Genomic DNA, 13,005 nt, shown 5'->3' with positions numbered 1-13,005 from the left:
TCATACTGTATCTTGGCCCCTTCCAATTTAATATTTGCGGGAAACTGATACATGGAAATGCTGACTTACCCCAGGTTGTGTTAATTGTGGGGCACTCTTATCCTACATCTCTATCAGATGGCATTGCCTGTTTCTGAGACATCGATCCAAGCCTTTCCCTTTGTTTTTTTTCTATGTGGTTAGTGTAATATTCTGTGAGGAACGCTTCTTTACTCCTTGTACTTAAATGTAGGAGTATATCTCAGTGGCTCTGAGGATCCCAACATATTCTGGGGAGGATTGATCAGGAGAACATGAGTCTTCCACCTTGCCCTTCCTCAAGCAGTGTAGCTATCCTCAGCCTGTGTCACTGTATATTTAGTTCTCTTTGAAGAAGTTGTTTGAAACTAGTGGAAGAAATAAATGTCACAAATTTGATTTAGCAAGTCACCGTGTTTCTCTGAACCTCTGTTTTGGTGATGGGCTGGGAAGCAGTGAACTAAAATTTATTCCCCTAAGTCAGATTTGGATTTGAGTCAATATTGTGTCCTTAAATTGAATATCTTTGATTTAAAAAGGGTACATAGCCTTGGGGAGCATACTGGCTCTAAGGGTTAATGATATTCCCCTTCTTTCCGTAGAATATAGCAAGTGTTGATCACCTGCTTTTTGCCAGGTGTTGAGCTAATTGCTGTTGGAGTGGGGTAGTGAGGATGGTCCTTGGTATACTTGGTCTAGAAAGTAAAACTTTGTACACATGTGCTTACAAATACCTGTATAAATATTGTTGAAGCTTTAGAAAGTTTGCTTAAAAGATTATTTCTTCTCATAGGCAGAGACTCCAAAGGTACTCAGTTATACTTTCCTCTGGGATCCTAGTCCCTATTCCTTGTGCTTGATTTCCTTTTCTGGGTACATCAGTTGCTTTGAAAGAGGCAAAGAAAGCCAAAAGGGAATTGATCAGTTCTCTTTCCTATCATTTGAAAAAACTTTTTATTTGGAAATAATTTCAAACTTATAGAAGCTATAAAAATAAAAATTAGACAAAGATAATTATTTCCCTTATGTAGAGTCTCCTATTGTTATTTTACCCCATTTGCTTTATCATTTTTACATTCCCTCTGTATGTATCTATATACGTAAATTTTTTCTGAACCATTAAGAATAGAGATGATCTTACATACATTCATACATAATAAAAGCTACCAACTTCAGTTAATTTAAAATTGATATAATATTCGTACTAAAATATTGTTCACATTCCAATTTTAAGTGACCCAGTAATGTCCTTTATAACATTTTTCTCTTTCTTCTCTCTCAACATGTATCTGCCCCTAGCAGTAGGCCCTAGCTCCCTTTATTTTTGCTCAGTATGAGCTTACAAAGTCCCTTGGTTGTCTTGAATGTTTTTTTTACAATGTTCAGCTTGTTCTGACCATCATTTTTCCTGAAACTATTGTAATAATCCTTGCCAGCCACTTTGGTTTCTTTATTTGATCACTCTTTTTCCTCTTGAGTATTAGTTGCCATCCTGTTGTAAGAGTTGTATTTAAATAACCTCCAATCTTTTTTTTTTTTTTTTTTTTTTTTTAAATAAAGGTGACCGGTAAGGGGATCTTAACCCTTGACCTGGTGTTGTCAGCACCACGCTCACCCATTGAGCTAACCGGCCATCCCTATATAGGGATCTGAACCCGTGGCCTTGGTGTTATCAGCACCACACTCCCCCAAGTAAGCCACAGCTGGCCCTTAAATAACCTCCAATTTTTAAGTCAAGGTAAATAATTGCATATGAAAGATGTTTGGGTATGATAAGGGAGTTGATTAGAAATTTGAAGTAGCAAGCTTCAAGTTTTTCTAGATTAGTGCTTCTCAAACCTTAATCTGCATATGAATCTCCTGGGGGATCTTGTTAGAATGCCAGATTCTTATTCAGGTCTGGGGTGGGGCCCAAGATGCATTTTTAATAAGTTTCTACAGTGGCAAGAGCCTACATGTTTTGTTTTTTTCCCCTTTTTGTCTTTTTTCATGACCGGTAACAGGATTGCAACCTTCGGTGTCGCGCCCATACCGCGACCGGCAACGGGATTGCAACCCTTGGTGTTGCGCCCACACCGCGCTCAACCAGTGAGCAAGATCAGTCTGTATATGGGATCCGAACCCTCGGCGGGAGCGCCGCCACACTCCCAAGCGCCGCACTCTACTGAGTGCGCCACCGGGCCGGCCCAAGACCCTACATGTTTTAAGAACTGAATGCTTTAGATCCCAAGGCACTGACTTCTGGTGTGTGAGATCACTTGTCTATAGTTGATAGTCTTAAAGGATTTGAACAAAAAAGATGTACCAGGAACGTGAAGACAAACAGATATTAAAAAAAAAAAATAGTGAATGGTATACTACAAAAGATGAAGCTTGGATTCTAACAGAATTGAGTCCCATGCTGTTATTCGTTAGCTGTTACTTATGCAGACTTGCTGCCCCTTGAGCCTTGGTTTCATTTTGTTAAGATGGAGTAATAATACCCACTTCTTAGGATTGGTGAAGATTATTTACCTAAAGTGTTTCTGACACAGTGTCTGGCATATGCTAGATGTTCTGTAAATGGAAGTTGCTATTAGTGAACGTTAGGAGCTTGATTGGGCTTGGTCCGGGTTGTAGAACAGATGACGGATCATGAACTGTGAGCACTTAAGGAGGTGGAGTTCATTAGTGGCCCGCATGGGTTGTCATGCTGTTTTGTATTTTGACAGTCTTATTACCAGATTAGAGGAATGCCATAGACATAATTTCTAGCTTTGCCACAGGAATTTGACAAAGCCTCAAGATGTCTTTGTAGGGATGGTAGAGAATTTACAAGTTAGTTGAGGTAGATTGATTTGTGGCTGATAAAACAGGTTTACCAACATGGTATTGAACACAAATTGATGTGAATGAGAAAAGTGGTCTTTCATGGCTACAGTGTTGCTTTACTCTTTCTAATGAACCTTTTTTTTTTTTTTTTTTTTGACTGGTAAGGGGATCGCAACTCTTGGCTCGGTGTCGGCCACACTACGCTCAGCCAGCGAGTGCACCGGCCATCCCCATACAGGATCCGAACCCGTGGCCTCGGTGCTCCCAGCGCTGCACTCTCCCGAGTGAGCCATGGGGCCAGCCCTCAATGCACCTCTTTTTTTAGGAACCTCAGGTGAAGATGAAGTTATCATCCTTGGTGCCCCCAGACACAAGCCCTTTGGGCCAGCCATATCCTCTTGAGCATGTTCCTGCTCACTGTTTTATGCTGTGGCTCCTTTGACAAGTCTCAGAGCTCTCTACTGTGCCACTTGAAACTCCCCTTTTCTATAATTAACAAACTGCCAATCATCAGGTTTTTCACTGGTGAATGCTCCCCCCAACTTCTGCCTTAGCTGAAGGCTTTTTCTTCAGGATACTGCTTTGCAAAGTGGGGCCTATCCCCAAGCCTCACCTACCTCCCAGTCATTCTCTTTGTTCCTCCTTACCAATTTCCCAGTCCCTCCCCTTCTCTGAAGATCTCAGCTCCTGTTTTTTTGATTGTTTTAATCCCAGCCCCAGTTATCACCACAGGTCTCTTTAATGTCTATATGGATGACCTGTCTAGTATTTTAGACTTTACACATTCTAATTCAGCCACCTGAATTCAGGTCTATACCCTGGACCTTGCTATCCTCAGAATTCTTCATCTTTGCTGTCCTAACTTCTCCTGTTTATCCTGTCTGCCACCCTCGTTCCTCCTATAGCTGTCAGCCCAGTAAAATCACTGGTTCTCCATTTATCGCTCCAGTCTATTGACTCTCTCTTCTGTCTTTAGCTTATGATCCATATCCCATTCTTCATCTGCTCTGTTGCTGTTACCATCACCTCTGTTCCATTTCCTCCTTCACACCCCCTGGGGGGGGGGGGGGGGGGGAGGAATTACAGCCCTGTCTGGGTCCAATGTCTATCCAGGTACCTGAGCTCTGCTGGAGAAAACCCTGAAAGTCCAGTGTAAATGCTCAGTCTCCCTCTCAGCTGGGTGCTGCTGGCAGTCTTCCTAAGTTTTCTTGGTCTGTCTCCTTTGCCATCCCCAGAGTGGCTCTTCAGACCACTTCTTCAGTGTCTCCCACTTACCTTCGGAATAAAATCAAAACCCCTTAACCTGGTTGTCAGTGCCCTATTGTTCACTATCCTAAACTTGTTTTTGTAAAATATGAGGAAGGACGAGGGTTTCTAGGGCATTGGTACCACTTTTTTGAGACTGCATATGAACTGTGGTTTTCACAGTGCTTTTTTGCCAGGCTTTGCAGCATCAGGGAGGAGGGAAGAGCCTTGAATAAATCTTCACATCTCTGCCTTCGCAGGGCATGTGTTCCAGGGGAATTTGATTTTGTGTGTGTGTGTTTTTGTTGTTGTTTTTTCCAGGCAGGGATTTGTCAAGGATTATTTGAGAAGTTTGTCGAAGATTATTTCTGATGGGTGTCAAAATCTAAGCATTGAGAGACACTTAGTTTCAGCATACAGTTAAGTGCTAGTGCTTTGAAACCTGCTTTGGAAGACCTAGGTAAAAGAATGTGTCCTTGGAAAAACAAAACAATAAACTTCTTACCAGACCTATTAGACTGGCTAGAATTATAAAAAGACTGACATACCAAGTATTGGCCAGAATGTGGAGGGACTGAAACTCTCATCACTGCTGATGGGAGTGTGAAACGGTACATCTTCTTTGGAAAGACATATGACAGTTTTGTAAAAAATTAGATACTTTTACCACAATGAAATAAATTTTTAACTATATCCCCTACATTTAAAAAAAATTACACCTACATATTTGGGGAGGAAACAGTTCTAAGTGACCTTCGTTTCACTCAGTTGCTAGTTGGGGCTGAAGTGGACCCAGCCACAGCCACCATTTATGGAGCACATAACACTATTTTGGTTTCGCCTCACAACCATTTTGAGGTGGAATTCTTCTAATTAAACACATTGGCAGGCAGTAAAGGAGAAGTATGGTTTAAGCTTCTTGATTGTGGTACAGGTATATCCAGACATTAATAGCAGCTTTGACCAGTTTCCTCAGTGGCACAGAATTTCCCAAATGCTGGCACTGACCCTTAAGCTTGGTGGCAAAGAGCAGGAATTTTGCGCTGCTGTAACAGAAGGAACTCTGGTCTTCAGACAGTCATCCTGTAACTGCCTCTAATCGGCACTGGATGGCCGGTCTCAGGACTGGATGTATATTTGTTGCTTGTTAACTGTGTTTCAGTAGTCCTGCCTTGGTGCATCTTGTTGGGTAGCTGTGGGAGAAAAGAGAAGGTGTTGTTGGCTGGAAAGAAAACTTAAGGTTATGAGGTTTCCTTTTTTTTTTTTTTTTTGTCCTCTTAGTACTGAGTATGCTCCATAACCCACTGGGAAATGTCCTAGGAAAACCACCATTGAGCTTCCTGCCTTTGGATCCCATTGGGTCTGACTTGATGGACAAGTTTCCAGCACCCTCACTTAGAGGATCCCGCCTGGACAACCGGCCCATCCTGGACTCACGCTCTAGCAGCCCCTCTGACTCAGACACCAGTGGCTTCAGCTCTGGATCAGATCATCTCTCAGATTTGATTGTACGTAACTTATTTGGGAAGGCAGAAGTGGGGGGCGGTGTTGAGGGTGGAGTTGTCTGTGTGTACCCAAGGAAAGAGGGTGAAGTGTGTTTTAGAGCTTGAAGTGGGGTGCATGTCTACCAGATGCACACTGGGAGCTGGGATGATTGGAAGAGTGGAGGTCATCGTGGACATCTGTAGAGCTTTTCATCCTCAACAATCAAGGATGCTTTCAGTACCCACTGAGCAACACATTTCAGGTCCTAAGTTGAGGACTCTTTTTACCAGTTACGCCAAGAGCTGTTGGAAAATAGTTAATTTCAAAAGTAAACATGGGGGCCTGGGCCATGGTAGTGTTCTGTTTCTTGACTTATCTGGGTGTTTTCTGCAGCCTTTAAACAATATCATTTATGTACTTTTATGTGTGATGTCTCAAAATGTTTAAGTGATAACTTAAAAGAGGGGGGGGGGGCTGGCCCGTGGCTCACTCAGGAGAGTGTGGTGCTGACAACACCAAGGCCACGGGTTCGGATCCTATATAGTGATGGCCGGTTAGCTCACTTGGGAGAGTGTGGTGCTGACAACACCAAGTCAAGGGTTAAGTTCCCCTTACTAGTCTTTTTCTTTAAAAAAAACAACCAACCAACCAACCAACCAACCACACATTAGTAATTAGCAGAGATAGGATTTTAATCCAAATCTGACTGACTCTAACTCCTATAGTTTTTCCACTGACTCATGCCAACTTACAGTTTGAGGTCATGATGAATCTGAAATATTGCCTCAAAGTTAATTTGTGCATCTAATGTTCCTTATTAACAGCCATACATATGACAGTGTGTCATCTCCATGCTAAGTGGAATCAGCAAATGGATTAGAATAGGTGGGAGACAGTATAGTTAGACTAGTATAGATAATATAGATAGGGGATAATAGAAGTAAATATATGTGGGATTGGTAGTAAGAAATCATCCTAAAATAAATACAGTTGCAGGTGCCTTCTGAGCCTTGCTTCTCCTATTTCCATATCCCCTCTGCTGAATGTTCAATGAATAGAATGGTTTATTTTACCACCCTGTTCTTCTCCATATCCATGACTGGCAGTGTTGGTCATGGATACAGTTACAGTTTCCCATTCATAGCATTATCTTTTAAGGCTCACCCTGTCCCATTAGCCCATCCTTGAATATGAAAGCTGGCGTTGGTGTTCCCACTGCCCATTGATTTTATCTGTTCAGGCTTTGAATCTAGAAGGACAACCACAAGCAGGTCCCTTTACTTCACTGGGCTGCAGTTTACCCCTCTATAAAAAAGGGGTTCAGTGCGGTGCTTCTAGTTCTATTTATGTCACTTTAGATGAGACACCATCTTGGACATTTACCTCATAACTAATATTTTGGGATTTTATTTGAAGACCTTGCTCAGATAGCTTACCCCAAGGGTTAATTGGGGAAGAGATTAAGGACAGACAACTCACAGAAGAGGAAATAGACAGACACAGTATTTGAACTCATAGAAAATATTCGGTTAACCAGTTGTTTTGTTTTGATAATGTTATCATTTTACCCACTTAGGTTAGGATTTAAAACCTTGATACAAACTTACAGTGAAACTCATGTTCCCATACATTTCTGGTAGAATACAGAGCCCTCATAGAAAACATTTGAGCATTCTACTTCTAGGAATCTGACCAAAGGAAACCCACAATATGAAGACGCTGTGTCTTAAAATACTTATTTATGATTCTGAAGGCTTGGAAAATATCAAAATATTTAACAATAGGGGAATGGGTCAGTGAGATGTAGCTTTTTCACCCAAATACAATATGATAAATTTGTTAAACATGGCTGTGAAGTTTAAACATGGTTGTGCTAGTTTTCCATACTGGTAATATGGGGAAAATGTTGAATGGGGATAGAAAGGGTTTGTTTAAATTATAGTATAATTACAACTAATCTTAAAAATATGTAGGAAGAGGGCTGGCACGTGGCTCACTTGGGAGAGCCTGGTACTGACAACACCAAGTTAAGGGTTAAGATCCCCTTACCAGTCATCTTTTAAAAAGAAAAAAAATGTGTAAGAAGTCTAAAAGAAAACATATCAAATGCTAAATGTATGTTAGGTGTTTTTCATAATTTCTATGGTATGGTTATTTCTTTATAACAAAACTGTCCTTTAAAAACCTATGTCTTCCTTTTTCCTTCCCTAGTCAAGCCTTCGCATTTCCCCTCCTCTGCCCTTCCTGTCTCTGACAGGGGGTGGTCCCAGAGATCCTTTAAAGATGGGGGTTGGGTCCCGAATGGACCAAGAGCAAGCTGCTCTTGCTGCAGTCACTCCCTCCCCAACCAGTGCTTCAAAGAGATGGCCAGGAGCTTCTGCGTGGCCATCCTGGGACCTCCTTGAAGCTCCCAAAGACCCCTTCAGCATTGAGAGAGAGGCCAGGCTGCACCGGCAAGCTGCGGGTGAGTGTGGCTTGAATATATGTGGACTTGAGACCTCATTTGGGGAACAGAGAAGTGACATTAGTTCTCACACTGGTGAACTGTCCAGGAAAGGACCTGGTTGTGTGGTGAAGTCTGCAAAGAATATGGTGTGTTCTGTGGAGTAAGTGCTAATGGGAATAAACTCGGGAGCTTTTTTGAGGCTGAGTGGGGAGAGAAGAGGCAGATAGTCTGGTGCCTGGGGCTGTGCCACAGAAGAGGAGGTTGGATCCATCTCTCACTTGTGCTTTTCCACGGAGGCTAGTTGTGTGCTGCTCTTGCTTTTAATTCTTTTTTGGGTGGGTGTCCTCAAGAGAAACCCTGGAAATGATTCCCAGAATTTTGTTTACCTTCCGCTTTCCTAATTCAAAGACATCAAACACAACCCATGCTGGGACTTTCTGCCTGAAGGCTTTCTGATAGGTACACTTGGGTGCACGGGGGTGGCGGTGGGGGGGGTGTCCATTTGTCAACTTCTAAGGTAAGGGATGTCACCAGTGTCTTGGTCTCTTAGGAACCTTTAAGTTCCTGTCATTTAAATTATCTTAAACAGAGACTAAGTATGTTTTTCATTTTATACTAATTCTTGGAAGTAAATGAGCTATGTAAGTCATTGTCTGCTTGCTTTGGAGAGACGTTCACTGAACACTGTTCTGAGGTCCTGTAGTTGATGATTAAGTGAATGTTAGTTTCTCCATTTCATTTGTTTCCATGGGCTTCGGTTTGTCTGTCTTTCTACTCACAGAGGTGGGCCTGATGTCATTCTCTCCTAGTAGTGCTGCTGCCCTGCTCACCTAATGGTTTTGGCAACTTATCTTTGTACTTTTTCTGGTGCCACTGTTTTCCTGTGAAATGTTACCATGCTTTCGGATGAGGCCATTATATCCACTTCTGTTTTTGTCATAAAATATTGCTGATGGTGCTGAATTTCTTCCTGTAGCGCAATGCATTGAGCCTGTGCCATTTAGGGAATGGCCTTCCATATCTTTGTCCTGAATGAAAATGATGGTCCATTTCATTGGCTGTCTGCGTCACTGTTGGAGGAGGGTAAAATGAGCAAGGTCTGGCCAGTCCCCACTTAGGTTAGTCTCTGATATGGAAAGGCACAGACTGAGCAGGACAGGATTAACGACTAATAGTAGGCTGAACTGGTCATCAAGAACATGCCTCTAGGGACAGTCAGGGGTAGGCCAAACAGAAGATAGTTCCTAACCTATACAGCATGAAGGGTCTCTTAATGTTGTGTTTGAGTCAGAAACTTACACAGTGGGTTTGGACAAACATGTTTGGCATAAATAGGAAGCTGAGGGGTTAGGGGCAAACTCATTACTTACAGTGCTGGCATCAAAGAAGGCCCAGTGTCTGTTCAGTTGCTATAAGGATAGCTCTGGCAGTGGTGGGCATGGTTATGACTTGGGGAATGGCTGTGACATTCTGGGCTTGTTGGGTTGCTAGTGATGACTTTTATTGGCAGTGTCCTAACTTCTGTGATTGAGTTCAGAGCCACAGCAGGAAAACAGGGTAGAATGTTCCTCATTGGAACATTGGAGAGAAGGCCCATTTGGACCAGTAAGCCTGTAGGACATTGTATACAAAATTGCTCTGTTTACTTTGAAGTAATTATAAATTTAATTAGTCCTGTAAGCAATAACTAGATTAAACTGCTTTATGGTTAGCATATCAGTTATATGTTTGAAAATAGCTTTTGGTGTGATAATTTTTAGCCTATACATTTGATTTGGTATTCCTTTCAATTTTAGTGGGGACATAATTTGTGAATTAGGATTATCATACTTGGCTGAATGGATTGGTGGGATGTAAGGTTTTTTGCCTTTCAGGATAGTCATGGATAATTCTCCCAGGCAGCGGGGCTAAGGATTGTAGCCAGTCTAATTCTTCCTGGACAAGTTCACCCCCGGGAATGGTGATGACTGTTGGTTTTCTCACCCCTTATTTCTCTTTATCTTCTACCAAAGCTGTGAATGAAGCCACCTGTACCTGGAGTGGCCAGCTTCCTCCTCGGAACTACAAGAACCCCATCTACTCTTGCAAGGTGTTCCTAGGAGGTGTTCCTTGGGATATTACGGAAGGTGAGCTGTCTCCAAGAATTCCTGCTTTAAGAGTTGAAGGTGAGGCATGTCTTTCAGAAACATGAAACTTGCACTCGAGACAGGGGCTGACCCTATGCCTGAGCGCGGGGTGTTACAGAAACAGCTGATGAGGAGAGGGGCGCATCTCATATGCCAGCACAGTGCTTCTGTGTCTGCTCCTTACACTTGTCACCTGAGACCAGAGGGCAGTTCTGAGTTGCCTGGGGGGAGAGTACTGGTGGTCCTGTGCTTGTGCCTTTCCTGGGGAGGGTGGTGCCTTAGCATCTGCTGTTTTTTTCCCATCTCTTTACAGCTGGATTGGTTAACACCTTCCATGTCTTTGGCTCTTTGAGTGTAGAGTGGCCTGGTAAGGATGGCAAGCACCCCCGGTGTCCTCCCAAAGGTAATATGCCTAAAGGTAATAAAGACAATGGTAGGACCTTTTTTTTCCCCCCTCCCTAGTATGTAACTGCACCAAGGGGTGCTGGGATGTCACAGCCGCATGCTGGTAACATGGTGGGTGTACCAGGGCACAGACCGTTCAGCTTTCAGCACTTTATCTTCAACCTAGCACATCCTTCTGTTTCTTAGTTAATGTTCTATCTGTCCAAACTTAACTGCAGTCGGAGCTGCCTCTGAAACACCGTCTATGTGCACTTCCCTCCATACCTGAACCCTGGCAGTACCTTTCCTTTCAAAATAAAGTGTTTGAATAGCTTTCAGTTGCCTCCTTTTCCTGCCCAGTTACGTTGTTGCCTGACCTAATTCTGAGATCCCTTTGGAGTTTGCAGGAATGAGGACCAAGCATCTGATTCCTCACTGGTCTGAAATGAGATCCCTTCCCTGTAGAAAGGAGCAAGTGCTATTTTCACTCTGCCCCATCCTCACTGAACTTGAACCAATGGTTTAACTATGCTTTTAAAGCAGTACTTGGATCGGCCCGTGGCTCACTCGGGAGAGTGCGGTACTGATAACACCAAGGCCACAGGTTCGGATCCTTTATAGGGATGGCCAGTTAGCTCACTGGCTGACCGTGGTGCTGACAACACCAAGCCAAGGGTTAAGATCCCCTTACCGGTCATCTATTTAAAAGAAGGTAAAATAAATAAATAAATAAAGCAATACCTGCATCTCCTAGAAGACTGGCCACAAACCTGCCACCCCTCTGCCCCCCAGAAAAGCCTGGCTCTGGTGACCTGAGTATGCTCTCTGTTCTGGGGTAGAGAGCCATGTGGTAGTGGTGGGATCCTCTGTCCCAGCTTTCCAGTCCCTTCCCTTACCAGGGAAATGGTGTGTGTCTCTCTCCCTTGGCCTGGGCATCTAGCGTAGCAAACACTTCCATTCTATAAGACTTTTCAGGAGTAGGACAAAAATTTATTTTACACAGGAGGCCTCCTCTCTTGGCAGAAACTCCCTGCTGCAAAGCCATGGTTGGGGAGTAGACACCTGAGAGATGTTAATGCAATTTTTTCCTCTCGTTGGGAATAGGATATGTGTATCTGGTCTTCGAACTAGAGAAGTCTGTCCGGGCCTTGCTTCAAGCTTGCTCTCATGATCCTCTGAGCCCAGACGGTCTGAGTGAATATTATTTCAAGATGTCCAGCCGAAGGATGCGCTGTAAGGAAGTGAGTTAATATAATGTCCTTTCTGGATTAAGGTAATTGGCATATTGAGGCACTGGATTTCCTTGGAGAGGGGTGGATATGCAACCTGCAGGCAAGGAGTATTCCTGCTGAAATACAACACACCACGTATATCAATATCCTTATCAATTGCAATAAAAATCAAACCAACTTTTGGGCTTTAATGGATTGTATGTGCACACTTACACACTTCTGCCCTTGGAGATCAAACTGTTTTTCAGCTCGTTTTCTACTCTTCTTTTTCTGGCCAACACTTCTGTCCGAGACTTCTTGTCTTAGGGATGAAATTGAGAGCAGCAGCTTTCTCTACTTGTACTTAGGTGATAAAACCTATAGCTGTTTCACCCTAATCCTGCCCTCTGGCAATGCCTTCTGACCTCTGATCTCTGATGGGTATATTCCCCTTTAGCCCACACCCACCCATCCATCACTTCTTCACTCCCATTCAGGGCTTTATTACTTGTGTAGCTTTCTCCATATGATCTCTCTTCTAGGCCTTCTGTGGTATCAGCATGTGTATCCTTAGCATCGTGGGTCTGTAATATGGACTTATCTTACCTTGGGACCTCATTGCAGATTCTTTGATCTTATCCCAGACTTACTGAATCAGTCTGGGTGGAACTTAGGAATCTGCACTCTAACCAAGCTCTTCAAGTGGTTCTGGTGTTTAGGTTTGAGAACCACTTATCAAAGCAGGTTTTGAGCTCTGGAATCAGTGTGGTGTTTAAAATCTGATTCCAGAGAACATCACTTTTGTGACATTGGACTAGATGTTAAATAGTCTCTGAAAATTCATCTCTGCATCTATAAAGTGGGAAGCTAAAATGCCAGTTTTAGAAAAAAGATCAATGGTTGCCAGAGGTTTAGCAAGGAGGAATGCATATACAAAAGATTTTTAGGACATTAAGACTATTATGTGTGATATTATAACAGTGGATATGTGTAGTAGTTTTGTCAAAACACATAGCATGTACAGTAAACACCAAGAGTGAACCCTAATGTAAACTATGGACTTTGGGTGCTGATGATGTGTCAGTGTAGGTTCATTGATTGTAACAAATATACCACTGGTGTGGGATGTTGATAGTGGGGGAGACCATGCATGGGGGGGAGGGGGCAGGGAGGTTATGGGAATTCTCTTCTTTCTGCTCAGTTTTTTTTTTTTTTTTTTTTTGTCTTTTTCCGTGTCTGGCAACGGATCGCAACCCTCAGTGTTGCCCCCGGACCGGAC

General features: G+C 43.0%; 1 protein-coding gene across 5 annotated transcripts in view; it reads left to right on the top strand.

Annotated features, from left to right (window-relative positions):
* The window catches only part of CPEB1 (cytoplasmic polyadenylation element binding protein 1), a 95,070-nt gene that overhangs the window by 74,330 nt on the left and 7,735 nt on the right, over positions 1-13,005 (top strand). For 3 of the 5 annotated variants that reach the window (XM_008582837.1, XM_008582836.1, XM_008582839.1), the window contains exons 4-8: positions 5,356-5,582; positions 7,771-8,023; positions 10,018-10,131; positions 10,445-10,549; positions 11,620-11,756. In XM_008582837.1, coding sequence (XP_008581059.1) covers positions 5,356-5,582; positions 7,771-8,023; positions 10,018-10,131; positions 10,445-10,549; positions 11,620-11,756 — 836 coding nt within the window. The remainder of the gene's footprint in view (positions 1-5,355; positions 5,583-7,770; positions 8,024-10,017; positions 10,132-10,444; positions 10,550-11,619; positions 11,757-13,005) is intronic. The other 2 variants (XM_008582838.1, XM_008582840.1) reach the window with 1 other exon arrangement.

Source organism: Galeopterus variegatus, unplaced genomic scaffold (genome assembly GCF_000696425.1).
Source record: "Galeopterus variegatus unplaced genomic scaffold, G_variegatus-3.0.2 Scaffold2733, whole genome shotgun sequence".
In the NCBI taxonomy this organism is placed as follows: domain Eukaryota; kingdom Metazoa; phylum Chordata; class Mammalia; order Dermoptera; family Cynocephalidae; genus Galeopterus; species Galeopterus variegatus.
This window is presented reverse-complemented; position numbering and strand designations above follow the sequence as displayed.